The sequence below is a fragment of the Episyrphus balteatus genome, chromosome 1, assembly GCF_945859705.1.
Source record: "Episyrphus balteatus chromosome 1, idEpiBalt1.1, whole genome shotgun sequence".
In the NCBI taxonomy this organism is placed as follows: Eukaryota; Metazoa; Arthropoda; class Insecta; order Diptera; family Syrphidae; genus Episyrphus; species Episyrphus balteatus.
In genome coordinates this window covers 8,169,188-8,188,935 of record NC_079134.1, presented here as the reverse complement: position 1 = coordinate 8,188,935, position 19,748 = coordinate 8,169,188, and the positions used below count along the sequence as shown (strand labels likewise).

Here is a 19,748-nt window from a genome sequence, read left to right as displayed (position 1 = left end):
CTAAAGAAGAAAAAAGTGTGCGTTAATTTTGAGCAGGAGTGTATATATAAATTTTTATTAATTTGTAATGATTTTAACAATAATAAACAATACTTTTTAATCAAAATGAAAAAATTAGGTTCATCTTGAAAGTTGAGAGGGAAAGAAAACAAAATTCAGTGCGAACAGTGCGTTAAAAGTTATATAATGCAAAATTGCAATTGGAAGAATATTAAAAAAAAAAACATTTAATGCACACATTTGCATTGATTTTTTTTTTTTTACTGCAGAAAATATTTTGTTTGTAGTAATTTTTTTTAATGCAAATTTTTAGTTGCAATAAATATTTTTTTTCAATGCAAATATTTTTAGGTTTTACTAATTTTTTTTTTTATTGCAATAAAATTTGTTTTTAATGCAAATTCTTTTTCAGTTACAATAAATACTAAATACTTATTTTTAATGCAATTTTTTTTTTTAATTTCAAATGAATTATTTTTAAGTTGATATTTTTACAACCCTGTTATAAAGATTGGAAGTGGTAAGTGGTAACTGCGTTTTAACTTAGATGGTCACTGTGGTGTATGTGTAACTTTTTTGTGAAAAATCTTAAATGTTATAAAAAAGTCTATTCTTAAGCTTTGTTGACCAGTTTAAAATATGAAATGCAGCACTAAATGGTTATCATAAGCATTTTAGTTCACCATACATAAGTTTTTATAGCTTACGTGAAGGAAAAAATTAATTTTTTCTTAATCCGTCACTCCTTCGTCTTAGATCTGTCAAGTCGCTTTGGTACTTGCTTGAATAAGCTGTTGAATATAGTAATAGTCTAAAAAAAACATTAATCTGCATTCACACTCTGCGATTCAAAGAGTTCTTTCTGAAAGTCTTCTATTAACTATCAAATACTCAGATGAAAAAAGCTTTTTGAAAAAAGAAAAATAACTTGATTTAAGTCTACAAAAAAAGTTTTCAAAAAGTTTAGTAGGTAGGTAGAGGTAAATAAAACAACTTATAATTTATTTTTAGTTTTTATTAATTCTTAAATTTGCTTTTAAATGTTATTCCCATTTTTTTTTCTCATATATTAAATTTATCTTTATATTTTTTTGTTTGTATTTGTGTAAAGAACAAGAGATTCATTTCTCTATAGATGGCTTAGATTTAGTCGAATAGTCGAAATTGTTTTTCTGTTAGAATTTAAATTAATTTCTTGTCAATATATTCAATCTGTTTTTTTTTTTTGTTTTTGTTTTATTAATATAAATAGTACTCTAACAAGATTATAGATAATAAAATATTTATAAGTAAGTATTTGCTTTGCTTGTTTTTATTTGCATTCAGGTATTTACAGGTTTAGTTTTTTTTTTTTTTTTTAATTAAATAAAAGATAGAAAACTTTGAGTGTTTTTTTTTTTTAATTTTTTATGTTTTGCAGCAACGAAACAATAAAATAGGTTTTAATATAGGTAGTATCATTTTTGCTATATGAAGTTTTTATATGCTATTCTAGTATTTTTTTTATTTTTTGAATATTCATTCACTAAGTATTCCTTGTCAAATTTTCTAATTCATTCGCTTGCACAAAGAGTCCTTTCGTAAAAGAACTCTCTTATCCATACATTTTTATTTTGTGTATCTTAAAATTACCTAATATTGTTTTTTTTATTTCTTTTGTTTTGTTAATTATTTTTTTTATTAAACTAGTTTTAAATGATTGCTTCTTTCTTTTTGTCGTAAATTTATAATAATAACAATATAATTTGAATATTGTATTCTAAAAATTGTTAACAAAATTTAAACAATAAACGTAATTATTTTACTACATTTTCTTTTATTTTTTAAAGTGGATATGGTTTTTTTATATTTATCATTTTTTTATTTTATTTTATACAGTTTTTGGGGTTAAGACATTTTTTTTAATAAAATATCTGGCAACTTGATTATTTTTCTAGCAACAAAATAGATTTTTTTTTATTATTTTTTTTTTGTGGTTGAGTTAGAAAAAAAGTTTTTGTACTTTATAAATATTTTTTTATGTAGGAAAAAAATGTAAATTGGTAATAGAAAGACAGAGAAAGAGAGTAAAAGAGATAAATATAAAAGGGAAATAGTAGAAGAGATATTAACTTTTAAAAATCTTGTAAAAAGTTTATTTATTTTTGCCTTTTCATCTTTTTTTTCTTATAGTTGTTATTTTTAGGTAATTTTAAAAATTTCCTTGTCTTGTATATTGTATTGTATTTTTTTGTTTGTAACTAAAATTTTTAATGAATTTATGCTGAAATTTCTGCTGCTGCTGCGATGTGTGGTGTTGTTTTAATGTGTTGCATTATCTCATATATCTTAGAGTTAATTTTATTTATTTATTAATTTTGTTTTTATATAATTTATTATAAATTTAGTAGGTTTTTTTTTTTGTTTTGTTTTATTTTGTTTAATATATGTGGTTTTTTCTTTTGTTTGCATTATAATCTATCTTAATAAAGCTATGATCCCAATTTCAGCTGATATAATGGTACCTTACTGCTAAGTGAATTTACCATTGCTCTTTTTTGTGGTTTTATATTTTTGGATGGCTTTTTTTTGTGTAATATGCTGGTATATTTTTTGTTTATCTGCTTTTACGTGAAAATTTTGTACATAATTTATGATTTAGTTTTATAATTTTTGGAAATATAACATTGTTCGAAAAATTGTTAAAAGAAATGTTGTTTGTTTTTAAAAGATTTGCACGTCTTTTTGTAATCTTAAAGGGGTTTCCCAAATCAACACTACCCGATATAAACTCCGGCGACTTGAATTTCAATTGATGGCACAGGAACTTCGTAAGCTGTTGTGTAAGATAAATTTGAAGCTAACTATCGCGCTTTTCTTGACCAGAGCCAGAGCCTTAACATTTTTACAAGTAGCAAAAAGTAATTTAGACGATCGCAAAAAATTAGCCAATTGTTAGCTCATCACTAAGATTTGCGCCTTAAAACATAAGAATACTGAACGGTCAAAGATATGAGCTGGAATTGATGATGAAAAGAAAGCGAGTGGATAATTTTGTGCAAGTAAATACAATGGCAATTTTGGAGCCTAGTAATTTTTTTTTTTTATGTCTTTGAAACTTTTAATACAAAGAATATGCGTTTTGACTCGAGTTTCATATCCAAAAGAATGAATTTGTACTCGATGCCGGAGATTTGAATAGACATTTCAGAAAAATTTTAAGACTAAAAGGACTGTCAAGGTGAAAATGTGCTTATGGCGTAAAATACTATGTTCAGCAAATGAAGCCGGCACCAATTCCATTAAAGAAGTATATAAAAATTCTATAGATGAAGAGAATACAAAGAACTTGTATTGCGAGCTGTAAGAACTATCTGCACCATCTCTTGTTTGAAATCAGACTGCAACATGCCAACATAAAAATGTGCAGCTGTCTTCAAAACTGACGCCCAAAAAATGACATCTCAGGAAATTCATTCAGCAAAATTCTTTAAAAATGTACAAGACTAATTCTTGTGAATGACTACAACACATACTGGCAACAGCCGAACCTAATTTCGAATTCCTAACATCGAAAAAGTTAGCGTGGCTTTTAAATACTCCAAGACGTGAAAAGTAATTAAAACAGAGGCGATATTTATAGGTACCCTTTGAGTTCTGGAAGAACAGATCAGCGGTCACCAAAAGCCTTAGCAGTGAACAAAAATTTGTATTAAAATGTAATCAAAATGATTTTTCTTTTCATATTAGACCTTCTGAAAATAACAAAAGTACCGAGATTGGTATGTAGTACCTATGCCTCAGCTTTGGAACAATTCAAATCTGCTGAGAGCTTGCCTTAGTTTAAATCAGTGAAGTCGAAATATGGAGAACAAGAATGAAACTTGTTTAAAGTACTTTCTGTTTTTAACAATGAATATTTAAAAAAAAATAAGTATAAGAAAGTGCTGTTCACTACTTTATATAATCTGAAAAATTGCATATAAGACAATTTACTAACTTTTAATTAGATCTTAAAAATAATGGACTGCAAATTTTTGCTGCAAATATTTTGTAATTTTGTTTTATTATTCAATCATAATAAAAATTTTTTTCTTAAAGAGCAATGGTAAAATCTTAAAAGACTGGTCCCTCAATCAGACATTTTGAAAAAATTTCCATCGAAACTAAACAATAATTTACAATATATAAAAATAATTTCCTTGGAAAATTAGGAGACATCGATATAGTGTTTTTTTTTTTGTATATTCATTTTATATAATTATTATATTTTGTTTTATTTAATATTTAATTTACCATTTCAGTTTATTTGTTTTAATGTTTTGAAATATATAAATATATATTTATTTTATAAATGTTTCTTTTTGTATGCATACACGTTTTTTAAATCAAATATTTGTTTAATAAATTTATTATTTGAACTTTGTGTTTAGTTTGGAAAAAAATGAATTTGGAAGCTTCAAATGGCTCCAATGTTTGTTTGCATTATTTTCTTCATTGCTTGTTTTAAACTGAAAAAAAAATTATACCTTTTACTTTATTTGATTTGCTTTGTTTGCGCAGTTTTTTTTATGGACAAAAATTATGCACGATGGTGTATGTTTTATGTGATGTAAATTATTAAGCTGCACCGTTTGTTCCTTTTAATTTTTTTTTTGTTTCAAAAATATTTTAAACAAAAGGAAAATAATTTGCTGTCTGTCAAAATGGTATTTTTACCAAATGTAAATGTATTATAAAAAAGCCATTACACATGAAATTGAAATGAAAGCGGCGCGGCAGTGATATTTCATCATAAAGTTTCTGGTTTTCTTTTATAATATGTAAATTAAAAAAAAAAAAACAAAATTTTATACATTCACATAGTTTTATTTTCAATAAATTTATTATTTTTAAGAATAACAAAACAAAATGCATTAATTAAAATCTAAATTCGAAAATAATACTTTTTTTTATTTTTTAAAACTATTTTAAAAGTTAAGAATTTGTTTAAGACAAAAATAGTAAAAAAGAGTTTTGTGGTGTATTTTTTTTTTAGTAAAGGTAGGTATATAGGTACATAATAAAAGTTGTTGTTTTTTGTTTGTTTTAATAACTTTTGCGTGTGTCCTATGTAAGTTTTATAAAACTATTTAAAGAAAAAAAAAAATTGTCACGCCATTTATAATAATATACAACAATTAAATTAACATTATTATTGCCAATACTTAATTTTAGATCTAAATTTATGTGTTTCTTTTATTTTTTTCTTTAATCATCTATTTACAAAAATGCAAGTTTGTTAAGCTTAAATAACAATAATGGTGTTATACTCTTTTCTTGTTTTATTTTTTTTTTTTTCAAATTATTTTCTTTTTTTCTCTAAATAAATGTAATAAGAGATTTCAAAGGTAGTTTACACATTATAAGTTTAAAACTTAGTTTATTTTTTTTATGCGGATTATTTATAATAATGAATATTATTATAGACTAATAGTTAAAAAATATAAAACAATGATTTTTTGTTGTTTTTCTTTTGTGTAAATTGTTTGTTTTAAGTTTTTTTTTTGTTTTTAAAATCATAATTATAGTTTTTATATCTTTAACAATAATACAAAATAATACAATTTTAAAGAATCATTAGTCATCAGTTGATTTTGTAGGGTTTTCACTATCATCATTTGCTGTTTTATCTTTGTTTTCTTCAAGAGCCGCAGCTGCAGCACGAGCTTCAGCATCTAGAGGATAAGAAAATTGTTGTTTCAATTCCAAATAGTAGTACTAAAAATTTTTATTAAATATATGTTTGAAGTAAATAAGAAATTATTTGTTGGCATCACTTGTCATAATTGTTAAGTAAGTCAAAGTTTACATTTGGCAATTTTTCAAAGGACGATTTATCTTCTTTTTTTTTTTTCAAATGCACTCAAATCTTAACGCAATTATTGACACACGACATTAAGGCCGTGTGTGAAATGCGTTACTTTGGATACTTTGGTTAAATTTTGACACTGGATTAAAATGTATTCCACTGTAGAGCAGACTTAAATTTTAACAAAGGTGAAAATTTAAATTCTGGTGAGCACATATTGTTTTTAACTATGTCTGGTTGTACTGCAGCTGTTCAGAGCCAAACACAAAATTCGTTTTTAAAACCGTGTTATATTGGTAATTCAGTAGGTAGGTACTTAGTTCAGTAAAATTTTGCACGATAAAGGTAAATAACAAGAAAACCATTGCTAAGGATAAACAAATGTAATCGTTTGCTGTGGCTTACAGAGCCAAAAACTTATACATTTTTGGCATACTAATAAAAAATGAAAGTAATCTTATGCTGTTGTTAACAGTGCAAAAAGTAAACAACTCAGTTTATGAGTTACGAATAAAACAAGGTTGAATTCGATTTATCGGAATTCGGTTCCTTTAGTTTTGAACTTGGTGATTTAAAGCTCTTTTACAACCAAAACATTTTACAACAAAATTCCACCAGAAATATGGGCTGAGACAACCAATTTGCATACATTTTTCATTTTTATGTATTGAAAATTTTATTTCACGTCCGTCAAGGAACATGAAAACCAGAATATATCAACAAAATGAAAAACAAACTTGAAGTTATCTGAAAATTAAAAAAAAAAAATCTAAAATCTCATGCCAAAAAAAATTGTTTGCGTTATTTTGGGCTTTTGAAAGCGGCTCTTTTTCAAAATTGGATTTTTCAAAATTGGCTCCTTGCCTCTAAAATATTCTGGCAACACTGACACTTTTTTTTTTTTTTATATAATTAACGCGCACTAAAGGGAGTTAAATACCCTTAATATGTTAAACACAGTGCGAGCTTTAGGAAAATAGGGAGGGATTTAAAAGGAGACACTGGGCAAAGCTTAGAATCCTTGAGAATTATCAAAAGTTGTTTTTTTTTTTGGTTTTCTGTTATGACGTTATTAAACTGTTCCTGTTCTGATCAAACAATTTCTTTAAATACAACTTTTGGCAAGAGCCAGCGGTGACTGTCAAAGAGTGGCACGAACAATTTGTAAGCCACCCTTTATGAAAGATCTTAATGTCACATCAGCGCTAACACGATGCCCATTTTATGTACCTATCAAGTCATAACTTAACTCTATTAACACGTGGGTTGAAGAGATGTTAATTTACGTAAGTCTTATAGCTGTAATTTGAAGCTGTATCTAAGGAAGAAGAATATTTTCATTCTAAAGTTTTTATTGAGTCTTTCATTTCACCTTTTCTTACAAAATTACAAAGAATGTCTATTTTTAAATCACCCCTCTTATATTTGTTTTTAATATTTTTCACAAATTATCAAAGGATTAAATAAAACCTTTTCAATTTTCTTAAGAAGAAACATCTTTTAACGATACTATAAAAAGGATAAGAGGAGTCACAAGTTATTATTCATACAAAAGTCAGCATTTTCTTTTTATCCTGTTTTTTTTTTTTAACATCAAAGGCACAGCCCTCAACAAGTCAACTAATTATAATAATCTCCTATAGCAACATGCAAATTACTTTTTATCTCTTACCTTTGACAGCTTGTTCTTTCCAAATCTTTTTATTTTCGGTGAGGCAATTAACCCATGGTTTACGAATACGGAATTTCTGCTTGCCACCAGGTCCAGCAGATGACACTTCATCAGATCCATTATTCGACACTTCAACACCTTCACTGATAGACTCGCACGATGATTTACTCACCACCGAACTTGTATTATTGCCATCGTCAATGCTGGCATTGGCATTTTTACACATTGGTGCTATTGGTGCCAGAACACATTCCAACATATCCGCACAAACTGACATACTCGGATCCACAATAAAATCGATAAAACCAATTTGTGATTCGGCAACCAGTGTATTGTTTCTATCACATAACGGACTAAATGGCAGTCCCAATTCTCGCTCCAGATCACCCTGCCTGAAGAATTCCTCAAGCAGCAACATCGTCCAGCGATGATGCAGTGACCATTTTTTGGCAGGATGCGATATATCACAACAATGCAATACTAGCGCCAGCGCTTTTGATTTGTCCACCGTTGGCTCGGCCAACGTCAGTAAATTCTTCATGTTTTTCAATTGTTGGAAATGGAACGACATGTCTGTCGAGAGAACCATATCGATAATAAGAGTTCTTAACTCTCGGAATTCTTCACGCGACAAATTTGATAAAATATTGCAATCGTCATCTTTGAGCACACGAAACGCCGCACTAATATGATGATTTTCCAGCACCGCACGGTCATTATAGACGAGAGCCGTTTCAGAACCAGACATCACATGGAAATTATTCGTGGTTCCGGTGTGTTCGAAGTCGTGTATTAAGGCAGCCAATAGGGTGGCGAAAATCTCTAGGTCTGTCATCCAGTTCATAAGACCAGTTTGACATAACATAAAGTGAATGGTTTGTGTAACGTCAGCCGCGTGTAAATTGTTGTGATATGGATTGCGAAAGCGGCAATAACCCTCTTCGATGCGATTCAGGAACGTTTCCAAGGTAGCGGGTGCGATTTTGAATTTGTGAATGATTCCGTAACGATTGAGCAAATCATAGCCAAGGTATTTTACAGGTTGTCCGTTTGCCGCTTCTGCTAGAGCAAATACATCAAAGGACCAATCATCAAGCGTCTAGAAAAAAGAAGCAAACAAAATGGAATTTAAAATGTTAAAATTATTAAATTTTATTATTTTTCACACTTTGCATTACGTAACGTTACGTTGATTTCGTTACGTTACATTACGTCACGTTACATAATATTACGTTACGTTACATAAAATGAAGAGAGCCTCATTTAAAAAAATTTTGAACATGAAACAAATTTAAATCTGACCACCAACGCAACGTTAAAGCACTAAACTTATCATTAGCTTGTATAGATATTTCAGGAAATCATAAATTAGACTTACCTTTAAGACTTTAACAACTTCCGGTGGAAATTGCATGAGCGCCGAGCTTGAAACTCTTCTGTATATTCGATCAACGAATATACCGGCACGTATGGCATGTGCCACAGATCTAAATTTCGGTTTTTCATCATTCCGTTTCCGAGTTGTAGCCAATTGCCGGGTGAAAGTGGAAGCCAGCCACTCACGTACCTCTGGTGGTACAGCATCTGGTTGTACCTCGGATAATTCATCATCTTCGTCAGCGAGTCTCCTGTTGTTTGTAGGAATTTTGTTTTTGGTTCAGGGAGGATGGTTCAAGGAAAATTTTGAAATTTCCCAAAATTTAGGAAAAGGTTATGGGAGAAAAAATGAAAAATTATCCATTAGTATTTGAATTCAATAAAATTGAAAAAGTAAAATTTTTAAAAACAAAACCAAAAAAATAGAAAATGAATGAAAGAAATAAATTATTTTTATTTTTAAAAAACTCAAGCGTTATAAGGAAGTAAAATAAATGAAAAAATATTTCTTTTTTATTTTAATAAAAAATTATAATGTATAGAAGTTTTGTATTGTGGTTTTGTAAAAAAGAAGTATTTCAAAAAAATGGAATCACAAACATCAAACATGCTCATAAGAAAAGCATTCAGAAGAAAAGATTATTTTAATTCAAAAATGTAACATTTAATCATAAATTTTTAAAGTAATTTAACAAGATTGAAGTTAATTTTAAAAATAAGTGTGTATAGCAACAAAAGTAGGTGCCAATTTGTTTTTTATTTAAAGAAATATATTGATTAAATGTTTAAGAATTTACATGCACATTTAGCACATTTCTTCTATTTTTCATAAATGAACAATGTATATTTACACAACACGCATTTTTACATAGAATATTTACACATACGATCTTAAAATACCTTCTAATTTCATTATAAAATTATGAAATTTATATGAAAGTGGTTCACGACACGAGTAAAAAATAACTAATTTTTTACTTCATAAATTCAATTAGTTTTGACAGCAAACATTTTATGATAATTCTTATTTATTATATTTTGTTTTAATTCAATGTTAATTTATTAAAAGAAACTTATATTAAATTAAGGCTCAATTTATTCACTCTACATTATATTTAAAGTCGCCATTCAAAATTGTAAATAAGTCAAATCGCATACGAATTTTAAAATTTCCCATTTTAAATGGCGACTTTAAATTTAATGAAGAGTGAAAAACTTGGGCCTAAATGAAACTTATTATAGAATTATAGTGTACAAATGAAAAAATCTAACATCATTGTCTCATCTGTTAATGAAACTACATTGAACCTTTTCCGCCTTTTATCGTAAGCGACAACAGACAGAGTTTACAGAAAATGTCTATTTTTTTAATTCTTAGTTTTTATGTTATAAAATTTAAAAAACAAATTGTATCCAATTTTTTTTAGTACTAGAAGAATTACAATTACAATTACAACAATTATGCTGTCCATAATTCAAAATTTTGTTAGGGATTCTGATAAATTGGCTTGAAAGACTCGATATGTTTTGTCAGTTATTTGTCAGAAAATTGAAGGACAATGACTTGATTGTCCAATATTGTCAAAACAAAATTGTAATTTCACACTTTGGCAAGATATTTCAATAATATTTTGGCTGATCAAACAATATTGTCACGCATCTGTCTGTAATATCAATCCATATCAAAGTGGAGATTACAATTCGTCATATCCGAATTGTGAGAAGAAATCCGCCACCTCTGTGGGACATAATTCCACAGTTCGATTTTGGACTTATGTATGTCATGTGGTGCTATGTCCCTGCACCATAAGAAAAGAATATTTTTCAAAGCAACCCAATTCTTTATCCATTTTGACCAACTCAACCTAAAAAAAATTTTAAAAAGTTCAAATTTATAAATAAGGAACCTATTAATATGTTGACATTAGCTGTGTTTTATTTTCCTCGTGATCCATATCAGATCATTGATTTATTTGCGAAACAATAACAAAACAAAATCCTGCTTTTGTTGTAAAGCTAATAAAAATAATGATCTGATCCGGATCACATGGAAAATAAAACACAGCTATTGACAATCATTTTCATTTTTGTGCAGAAAAAAAATTTCCCTTCATACGTCACAACGATGAAATTTTTATATTAAAAGCCTTTTTGTTTATGACTCTGGAAAGAGATATATATAATGACAACCTATCCACATATGTATTGTTTTATTGCTGATGCACACAATTGTCATAAATAGTAAAATGTCCTTTTACAATAAAATACCATAAAAGTATCTAGCTATGTCTGCTTTTATTTTTTTTATAACCATCGGTCTTTATGGCGAAAATCAATTTATAGATACATCGATACTATTCAGCCTTGTCACAAACGAAGAATGACAGAAAATGAATTCGTTCTTTTACATATTTGAACTCACGTACATCTACCTAAATATAATGCCCAGTGATATAGATTTTATGCTGATGTTATCCTTTTTTATAGAATCAATTCAAATTTTTTACGATGTTCCTCATTGAAACAAAAGTTTTGTATAAAAGCATTCATTTTTTTCGACATAAAATGCATTGGATATAGGTTCTTTTCCTATTGTTTTTGTTTGAATTTTCATTTTAAACCATTTAATTTGTATATTTTAAGTTATTCTGTGGTTGTATGACTGAGTTCACTACAGTATAAAAATCATTAATTAATTCTTTTCATATTGAATTTGATGCTTGACCAGGGCAGTCAAATAGACTATATTTCATAAAAGAAGATATTTTTTGTAGGATTAGTGGACTAAAAAAAAATTAAAACCTTAATAATTTAAATAATAACAATTAACAATACAATGCATTATTATTGTTTTTCGCTTTCATCAAAAGGTCTTCAATGATAAAATTGTAATGTTACGTATACGCCACAGTGAACGTTCAATTGTTATTTTTGTTTTCACTGAACTTATATAGGAGTTAAAGTTGCCCTTCAATTAACTCATGGATTACCTCTTTATAATAAGCATATCTGGATAGTAGTTATATGACAATATTAGTAAAATAAAATTTTAAAAAATGTAAATTCATTTGATAGTTTCGATAACATCACATACAATAAAAAGTGTCCATAACATTTTACGACAAACTACTATAACAATATTATTTGTATCTTTTTATACGTTTTTGAACATTGAATGTTTTTTCATATACACAACAATTCAACCCGAACGTTATGTGTATCATAAAAAATTATATTTTACTCTATGAAAATGTAAAACACAAAATTCAATTGCTGGTTGTAAATAGTAACCAGTAAACTCATGTGTATAGATATGTGTTTTAAGCTTTAGTATGCTATTAAAACCACACGCATAGGATATGTAAATATTTTATTAAAAACTAAGTATGTACATAAGTTTCATGTTAACAAAGAATTTCTTTTTTTTTTGTTATCGAAACAATTGAGATCAAAAAGTAATATGCACGTGTAGACAAACGCATTTAAGACAATAGAAAATGACATAAAATCCCCCAAAGGGATAGATATTCCCCTTTAAAGAGAATCAAAGAAGTAAAAAATAGAACTTTAAATATTCTACAATCTATATTATACTAAAAGCATCAAAAGGTTTCTTTACAATCTCCGTACACATATGAAATATCTTGTATAAAAGATATGTTTCATTTTAAACGAGATGAAAGAACGTTAGAGTAGGTATATTATAAATGAAGATGAATTAAAGGTCAACCTGTACAATATTGCTTTATCTGGAAAATATTGTTTGTTGGTACTGAGTCTGTCAGAGACACGTGCAAGTAAGCATATATCTGACCTTGAGAAAAGAGTATAGATTTGTATTATTGTTGCAAGAAAATTTATTGCCATAGGTTTTTATTGTTAAATGAAAACTTAAATTCTTTTGCCTTTTCAACTTTAGAATTCAACGTATTTTGAATTATAGTATAGTGAACGAAGACCAAAAATTATAAAATTAATGCAACACTCGTGGAATGGACGACTTTTAGCTATAACATAATAACTGTAATATCCTCGACGAATTTCATTTCCTGTCAGTCCAATTTGTTGAAAAAATAAAGCATTTGCATTGGTTTGGCTATATCCAGGAAACTCTTTATACTAGTCAGCAAGAGTTAGATTAGGAGTTTGCTTGAGTCCAAAGTCAGAAATATTCTATTAACTTCTGTTTTAAAATAAAATTGTTTACAAATGCAAAAACAAAAACGGTATTTTGACAGGTTTTGAATTTATGCTTTCATGTGTGGTAATTTATTTCAACATAATTTGTAACAGTGGGTGATATGCATAAAAAATAGCAAATGCTTTTACTAGAGAATTTTCAAGTAAATACTATTTTTCATATGCATAACAATCAAGTAAATGCTGAAAATTAAGTATTTACTATCATTCATAGTAACTACTTTTTTGGATGAACTTTTTCAGTAAATACTTTATTCCATATGCATAAAAACTAGTAAGTACTTTTTTTCTTTAGGAATTACTAGATTTTTTCAAGATTACAAAATACCAACTTGTAAAATTGATAGTATATACTTTTTTGTTTTAAAACCGCAATTATGAAGCCATGAAACTTATGAATAGCAGTCTTGAGTCATATTTTGACGCAATCTTTTCATGGTATTTCTTAAAAATGGATGGTTGTTAATATTTGTCGAAGTGGCAGAATTTGTATGTATCAATTACCAAAAAGTTTAGAATGATCGATTATCGGGCTCAGAGTTAAATTTAAAAAAACTTTATCAATAAGTCATTATTGTAAATTAATAGTAATTTTTTTTCAATAAGTTTTTATTTTAAGTAATGTCAAGTTTCAAAACTGTTGAGATAATTTCATCTCTGAATCATATTTAAATTGCCAACAGTATATTAACTTTACTAGCCATGAATAATATATTTTAAGGAATTCGCAATGAAAAAAAAAATGCAAAACTGTGTCGCACGTACTTGCTCTTATGTCAAAAGTTGCTTGAAATATTAAAGCTTTTTACAAATTCATAAAAGATCATTTTTAAAAAATATAAAAAAAACTTTAAAATAATATAAAATTTGGTTTAAAGTTAAATAACGTTTGTTTTTTTTTAATGCATCACAAAGAATTGGAAATCTAGAGCCGCTTTTTTAAAAAGAAGTTTTTTTTCATATAAAAATGTTCACAAATTTTTTTAAAAATAAAAATGGTATTCCATTAAAAAGAAGATATATTAATTGATAAATAAAAATAAAGTTTCAATAGATAGATTTTTCATACAAAATTTCGATCTTTTTTTAATCCAAAAATGATTTTATTGAACATTTTGTTTTATTTTAATATTAAGGCCACTAAAAAGTTTTTGTTCATATTTTTTTATTGAAATTGGTGGTGTCGTTTACTAGAAAACGATTCTATGGGAAATACCGTTTATTACGGTCCATATTTTCAATATTAAATTTTTTAAAGAAAATCGTTAGAGCCATCATGTAATATCTGACTGTTATCTCAAGTTCAATTTTTTTATGCTGCTGTTAAGTTCACTTTTGACTCACAAAAAAAGCACGAACAGATGTTCACATCACAAACTCAAATTTAAGAAACAGTAAAAATTTGTATTGGATTACACGGTAAAACTTTCAGAACAATTTATTTGTAAGCCCTAGTACGCTGCTAAAGCTAAACGAAAATTTGTCTAGGTCTCCAAAGTCAAAAAACTCTTTTTTAGCAAGTAAAATGACCTGGACAATTAAATGCTAGTGACAAATGATTTTAATTTTTCCAAATGTGCGGGCAAAGCTAAGAATTTCGTTGGCTAAGCTGAAAATAATTTTTCGTTCAATTTAGTTGTGCTTTTTTTTGTAAGAAAATTTTCGTATCGCTTCAGCAGCATACGTACCAGGCTTAAATTCGAAACGAATACCAATCATCTAAAAAAAAGTATTTACTATCATTTTTGGGTGAATTCTAGTATTTACTTGGATGAATTTAGTATCTACTTAAAGTATTTGCCTGCTAGCAGGTGCTTTTTTTTATGCATACGAAATTAAGTAAATACTATTAATTTTACCTTTTACTAGAATTTATAGTATTTACTTTCACCTTTTACTTTGAGTAAGTACTACTTTTTTATGCATATCACCCAGTGTCTAAGAGAACTGTTTTTCTTCTTCCCAAGACTGTTTAAGTCTTTTTGATGATTGTCTGATACATCTAAGGTTTAAGTTAATAAGCCAAAGACAAAGACTAACTTTAACTTAAAGTTGCGTCCGCATTATGTTGTTTTGCGATGGTCAAAGAAGTAGAGTAAAAATGGACGTGTTGATCAATATTAAGGCTCAACTTTTGTTGAAGAAGTAAGAACCAAAATTTGAGTGCATTTCTACTTGGTTGTCAAAACATTCATACACAAATTAATTGCTTTTGGCACTTTAAGTCGGGCGTATATCGTACTTTTCTGCGCATTTATTGCTCGTTTATACTACAACATCACTTCCTGTTATGTTATACGTCGCGTCGTGTTGGTTCAATGTTTAAAATTATCCGTAAAAGAGGATTCGCTAAAAATCTCCACTCTTATCGTAATTTAGCAGTGACATTGTTTTCAAGCTAAAAAATACGAATATGAACTTACGAACTGTTATCTACGTGAGTCATTCGAAGCCCGTGTTAACTAATTGATTGTCGGTACTCGGTACATATCATTTGATGCCATCCCTAGCTGTTTGGTCAGTGTAAGCTGTTTGATTTATGCGCGTTAGTTTTTGATGTGTAGTCAAAGGTCCTACTTTTGACGAAAGCTACTCGGAAACTAATTTCAAAAACATAAGATAAAGGCACTTTTAAGCGCTCAAAAGCTACATTTCAAAACCGCAAGGTAGTACATTAAAAGTACGAATTCATTTCAGTTGACCCATATGTACTTTGATTTATTATATTACATTTCTCATAGGATGTCAGCATTTTTTACAGTAATAGCGCTATAATAATAATTTTTGAATTTCATTCAGTGTATTTATGAAAGTCATGTATGACAGCTTTTTTTCAGTGAATTTTCAGCTGTCCAAGCTTAATAGCCAGTTTTCACTAGATCTCAAATGTGACAATATCGCAAATTATCTCATTTCGAATGTCAAATCGTATAGGAAATTATTTCATTTGAAATTCGAACTGACCTAATTTGCGGAATTATCTCATTTACATTTAGGCTGTATTGAAAACAGGCTATAAGTAAGTGCAATATATGTAAAATGTAAACTCTCTTTTATTTATATTAAATATTTTCACATAACTAAATAAATTTATTTCCATCATTTACCCCATTAATATTCTCTGGCCACAGAATCCACCCAACAATTATGTTTAACGAAATAAATACATTATACATGGTTAAAAATAATTCATTGTCACAAGTATATGCCACCTCATCGTGGTGAACCTTTAATCCTGAGGCTGTAAACACACCTCCAAATAATATGGTAACAACAAAGAGAAAATATAATATCGACAAGTAACCAAACAGCTCAAATAGAATATATAAATTTCCTATGGAATCATCAGCTTAAATAGGTAGGTAAATTGTTAATTACAAAATAATCGGATTAGACTTAATTTTACGAGAGTGATACACATGCTTTTCGCTTTAAAAATATGTATCAAAAATACCAACACCTAATTACGAATTACCTACAAATATTTACTTTGAAATCCCCTGTCAACTCATTCCCCTTTGCAATCAACGGCGTATACAAGGGGGGGGTCACGGGGTCATGACCCCCCCAAGAACTCAGAACTTAAAAAAGAGTTTGTTATGTGATACTGAAATCTCTTGAGTAAGATTATTTTCAAAATGTTGAAGTTTTAGAACATGAACGAAAATTAAAAGTAAAACAAATTTTTGGTATTCAAACAAACTATTTTACCATATTATTTTGGAGATGTGGTCATATTTTTAGCGAACGCTATGCTGGATTAGGATTATTTTGATTCGTTCGATAATATTAGTTGAGCTGTGCTGTAGAATTTTGTATGGAAACAAAATCCGGATAAGTATTATATTCAAAGCTTTTTAAAAGAAATTGAATCTGGTAGGTACACAAAAATAATATCTTAAGAACAAGACACTGCTTACCAGCAAATAAAAGAAGCAGCCATATCTTCTATTTTTTTATATGATGAAGTGAATAAAATATGTTTTAAATAGGGAAGCTTTCTGTGGCCTTGCTGTGTCAATTCTGTTGATAAAATTCGTCATCGGCAAAATGTTAAAGAAGGGTATCATTTCTCAAATCTTTTTAGTTTTTTGCAATGTTCCAGTTCAATACATTCGTGTGATAAAATTTGGTGAATTTTGTTTGCTTACAGAATATCACAGTATTTTGTACATACTAAATTTGCTAGATCTGTTGCATTTTTTGAAACAACTATGGATTTGTTAATCATCAATGGCCAGCCAATTATAGAAGCAATGTAAGCAACCTTATCTAAGGCAATTTAAATATTATTATTAAATATCACTTAGGGCTAATTTTTTGAATAGTTAGATAAACCTAAGTTAGAGCTTATTCCTAGGAATAAAAGTTTTTTTTTTTATAGTGACATTTATTCTTCTGATAGTCTATCTGACGATTGAAAAAGCAGGGCTTAATCTAATAAATACAACTGAATGTTTTTTATATTGTAAACCGCTGATTAATACCTGAAAACGGACGAATCCCAAAATATCGCCAAAATTATTCTTTTTGTCTTTACTATTTTAATAGAGGTATTTTAAATTCCCATACAATTTTAAAACAAAATTAAAAAAAAATTATATTTTCAAATGCAATTTTTTTTACAAAACTTTGCGATGCGTTTGCCTGAGGTTAGGAAGACTTTTAATTCAAAAGTTAAAAACTGTTATTAAGTAAAAACGATTTTTATTTTAACTTTCTGGGCTAGCGGAAAACAATGAACAGTTGTTTTAAGGCAAATTATTCAATCGAAGTACTCGTACAGTACATTTTATTTTTAGGAGAGGATAGCCTCAATTGGTCAAAATTAAAGCCTAGTACGCGGCTGATAAGAAACGAAAAATCCCATACAAAAATGAAACAACGAAATGGTAACCCGAAAATTTCGTTCAACTTTTCGTTCTGTAGTACGCTGTTCGGCACAACGAAATTGAAAGTCTAAACTTCTTTTTCGCACACAAACAATTGCCGGGGACATTCATTGTATGTGGAAAAATGACATTTTGAGTTTTTTTGTTTGTTTTTGTTGTTCATTTTGTCATTGCATGTCTTTCTGCAATGCGTGTTTGCTTTTTTTTCATTTATGTTTTGCAATTTTTGAGTATTTTTCGGTCCAGTTTTCGCAAGCATTTTGTTGTCCTCGTGGAGACCGACGAAAAATTTCGTTTCACATCAGCAGCGTTCTAGGCTTTAAGGCTTAACGCTAAACTTAAACAAATCTCATAACGTTTTTGTTTGGTTACTTTTAGAACTACATTCGGAACTTTTCGATTCGAAATGCAAGACGCACAAATTTAAATGTTTAATAATTCAAAAAGCCCATTTTCAGGTTTATGCCTGCTATCAAAACTTTTGAAAAAAAAAAAATTGGCATGACCCCCCCCAAGAAGCAAACCTGTATACGCCCCTGTTTGCAATAATGGTTGGTAATTAAAATATCCACAAAGCAGCACAAAATTCTTGGAAACCAATTAAAATACCTAATTTCAATATAATCTTTGTGGCCACAAATATGGTGGAAAATATTAAAATATATATAAAGTTATCATTCTTTGAGCAGAGAGAAACTTTAAAACTTTCGGACGAATTGATTTATGATAGTTTTCAAACTTTTATTCTGTCATTCGGCCATTTTGGGTTTTTAATGTTTGTAAAAGTGATTTTTTTTTGGTAAAATGGATAGTAGTCTCTAATTGCAAACAATCTTTTATGAAACTAAATCCGGAATCGTAGCATGAAAAAAAAAATTTGGAAGAAAGACCAAGGATGACAGTACACAATACACTTGTCAGTACCACAAACACTTAAGGAAGCAATCAGCAGCATTCGGAAATTGGATTTGTTTTGTTTGAGAAAATTTCTTACAGAAAAAAAAAAAAAAAAAATAGATAAACTACCGAAGAAACCACATAGAATAGGTGAATTTATGCGGCAATTTCGAAATTCAATTTTCAGTATATCTTTTTATAGTAAGAAAGAACACTTAGTACGTATATTGTATGTAGAATTACCAACTATTTTCAAGGGAATAGAGTTTTTCAATTTTGAAGAGAAAAATAATAAGAGTACAGTTACAGACACATTTACGACCAATTTAGTTATTTTTTCCCTCAAATAGAAATATTTTTCAATTTAAAATTTCTCTCACAATCTTATTTTAAGGCCTTAACTATGTACATTGACTCCAAAAGTGGAGTTGTGCATGCAAAAGTGAAAATTTTCAAACGTATTTGCTCTAAACTATAGTAAAAAAATTTTTTGTTTTTCTTCACTTTTTTTCTGCGTCCCGATAAATAATGTTGGAAACGAAAATGTGATGCCAAAACTAGATTTTTTCCAAAATGTAGCAAATTATTTAGCTACAATTATTGAATAAAATTCAATTCAGTTACATTTTGGGAAAAAAATGTGTGGAAAATAAAATTTAGATCCAACTATATACTGGGCTTAACAAAGAAAATTCTATTCTATTTACAATTAAGAACCAATTTCTCCGATTTCCAAACATATCACTTCTAGTTTTGGCATCGAAAATGTCGTTTGTATACAAAAATTTAATAAATAAATAATAAACAAATACTCTTAGGGCCATTTTTTCCACTTGAAGTTAAACATAACTTGAGGAATCTTATGTTCAACTTCCGAATT

At 28.2% G+C, this 19,748-nt stretch overlaps 1 protein-coding gene across 6 annotated transcripts in view; it reads right to left on the bottom strand.

Annotated features, from left to right (window-relative positions):
* Positions 1-5,354: 5,354 nt before the first annotated feature.
* Positions 5,355-19,748, bottom strand: part of LOC129913267 (dual specificity calcium/calmodulin-dependent 3',5'-cyclic nucleotide phosphodiesterase 1) — a 499,680-nt gene continuing 485,286 nt past the window's right edge. For 4 of the 6 annotated variants that reach the window (XM_055991869.1, XM_055991857.1, XM_055991865.1 and 1 more), the window contains 3 exons: positions 8,881-9,130; positions 7,503-8,601; positions 5,355-5,696 (listed from right to left, as the gene is read on the bottom strand). In XM_055991869.1, the coding sequence (XP_055847844.1) occupies positions 5,599-5,696; positions 7,503-8,601; positions 8,881-9,130 (1,447 nt within the window). In that variant the 3' untranslated portion in view covers positions 5,355-5,598. The remainder of the gene's footprint in view (positions 5,697-7,502; positions 8,602-8,880; positions 9,131-19,748) is intronic. The other 2 variants (XM_055991885.1, XM_055991895.1) reach the window with 1 other exon arrangement.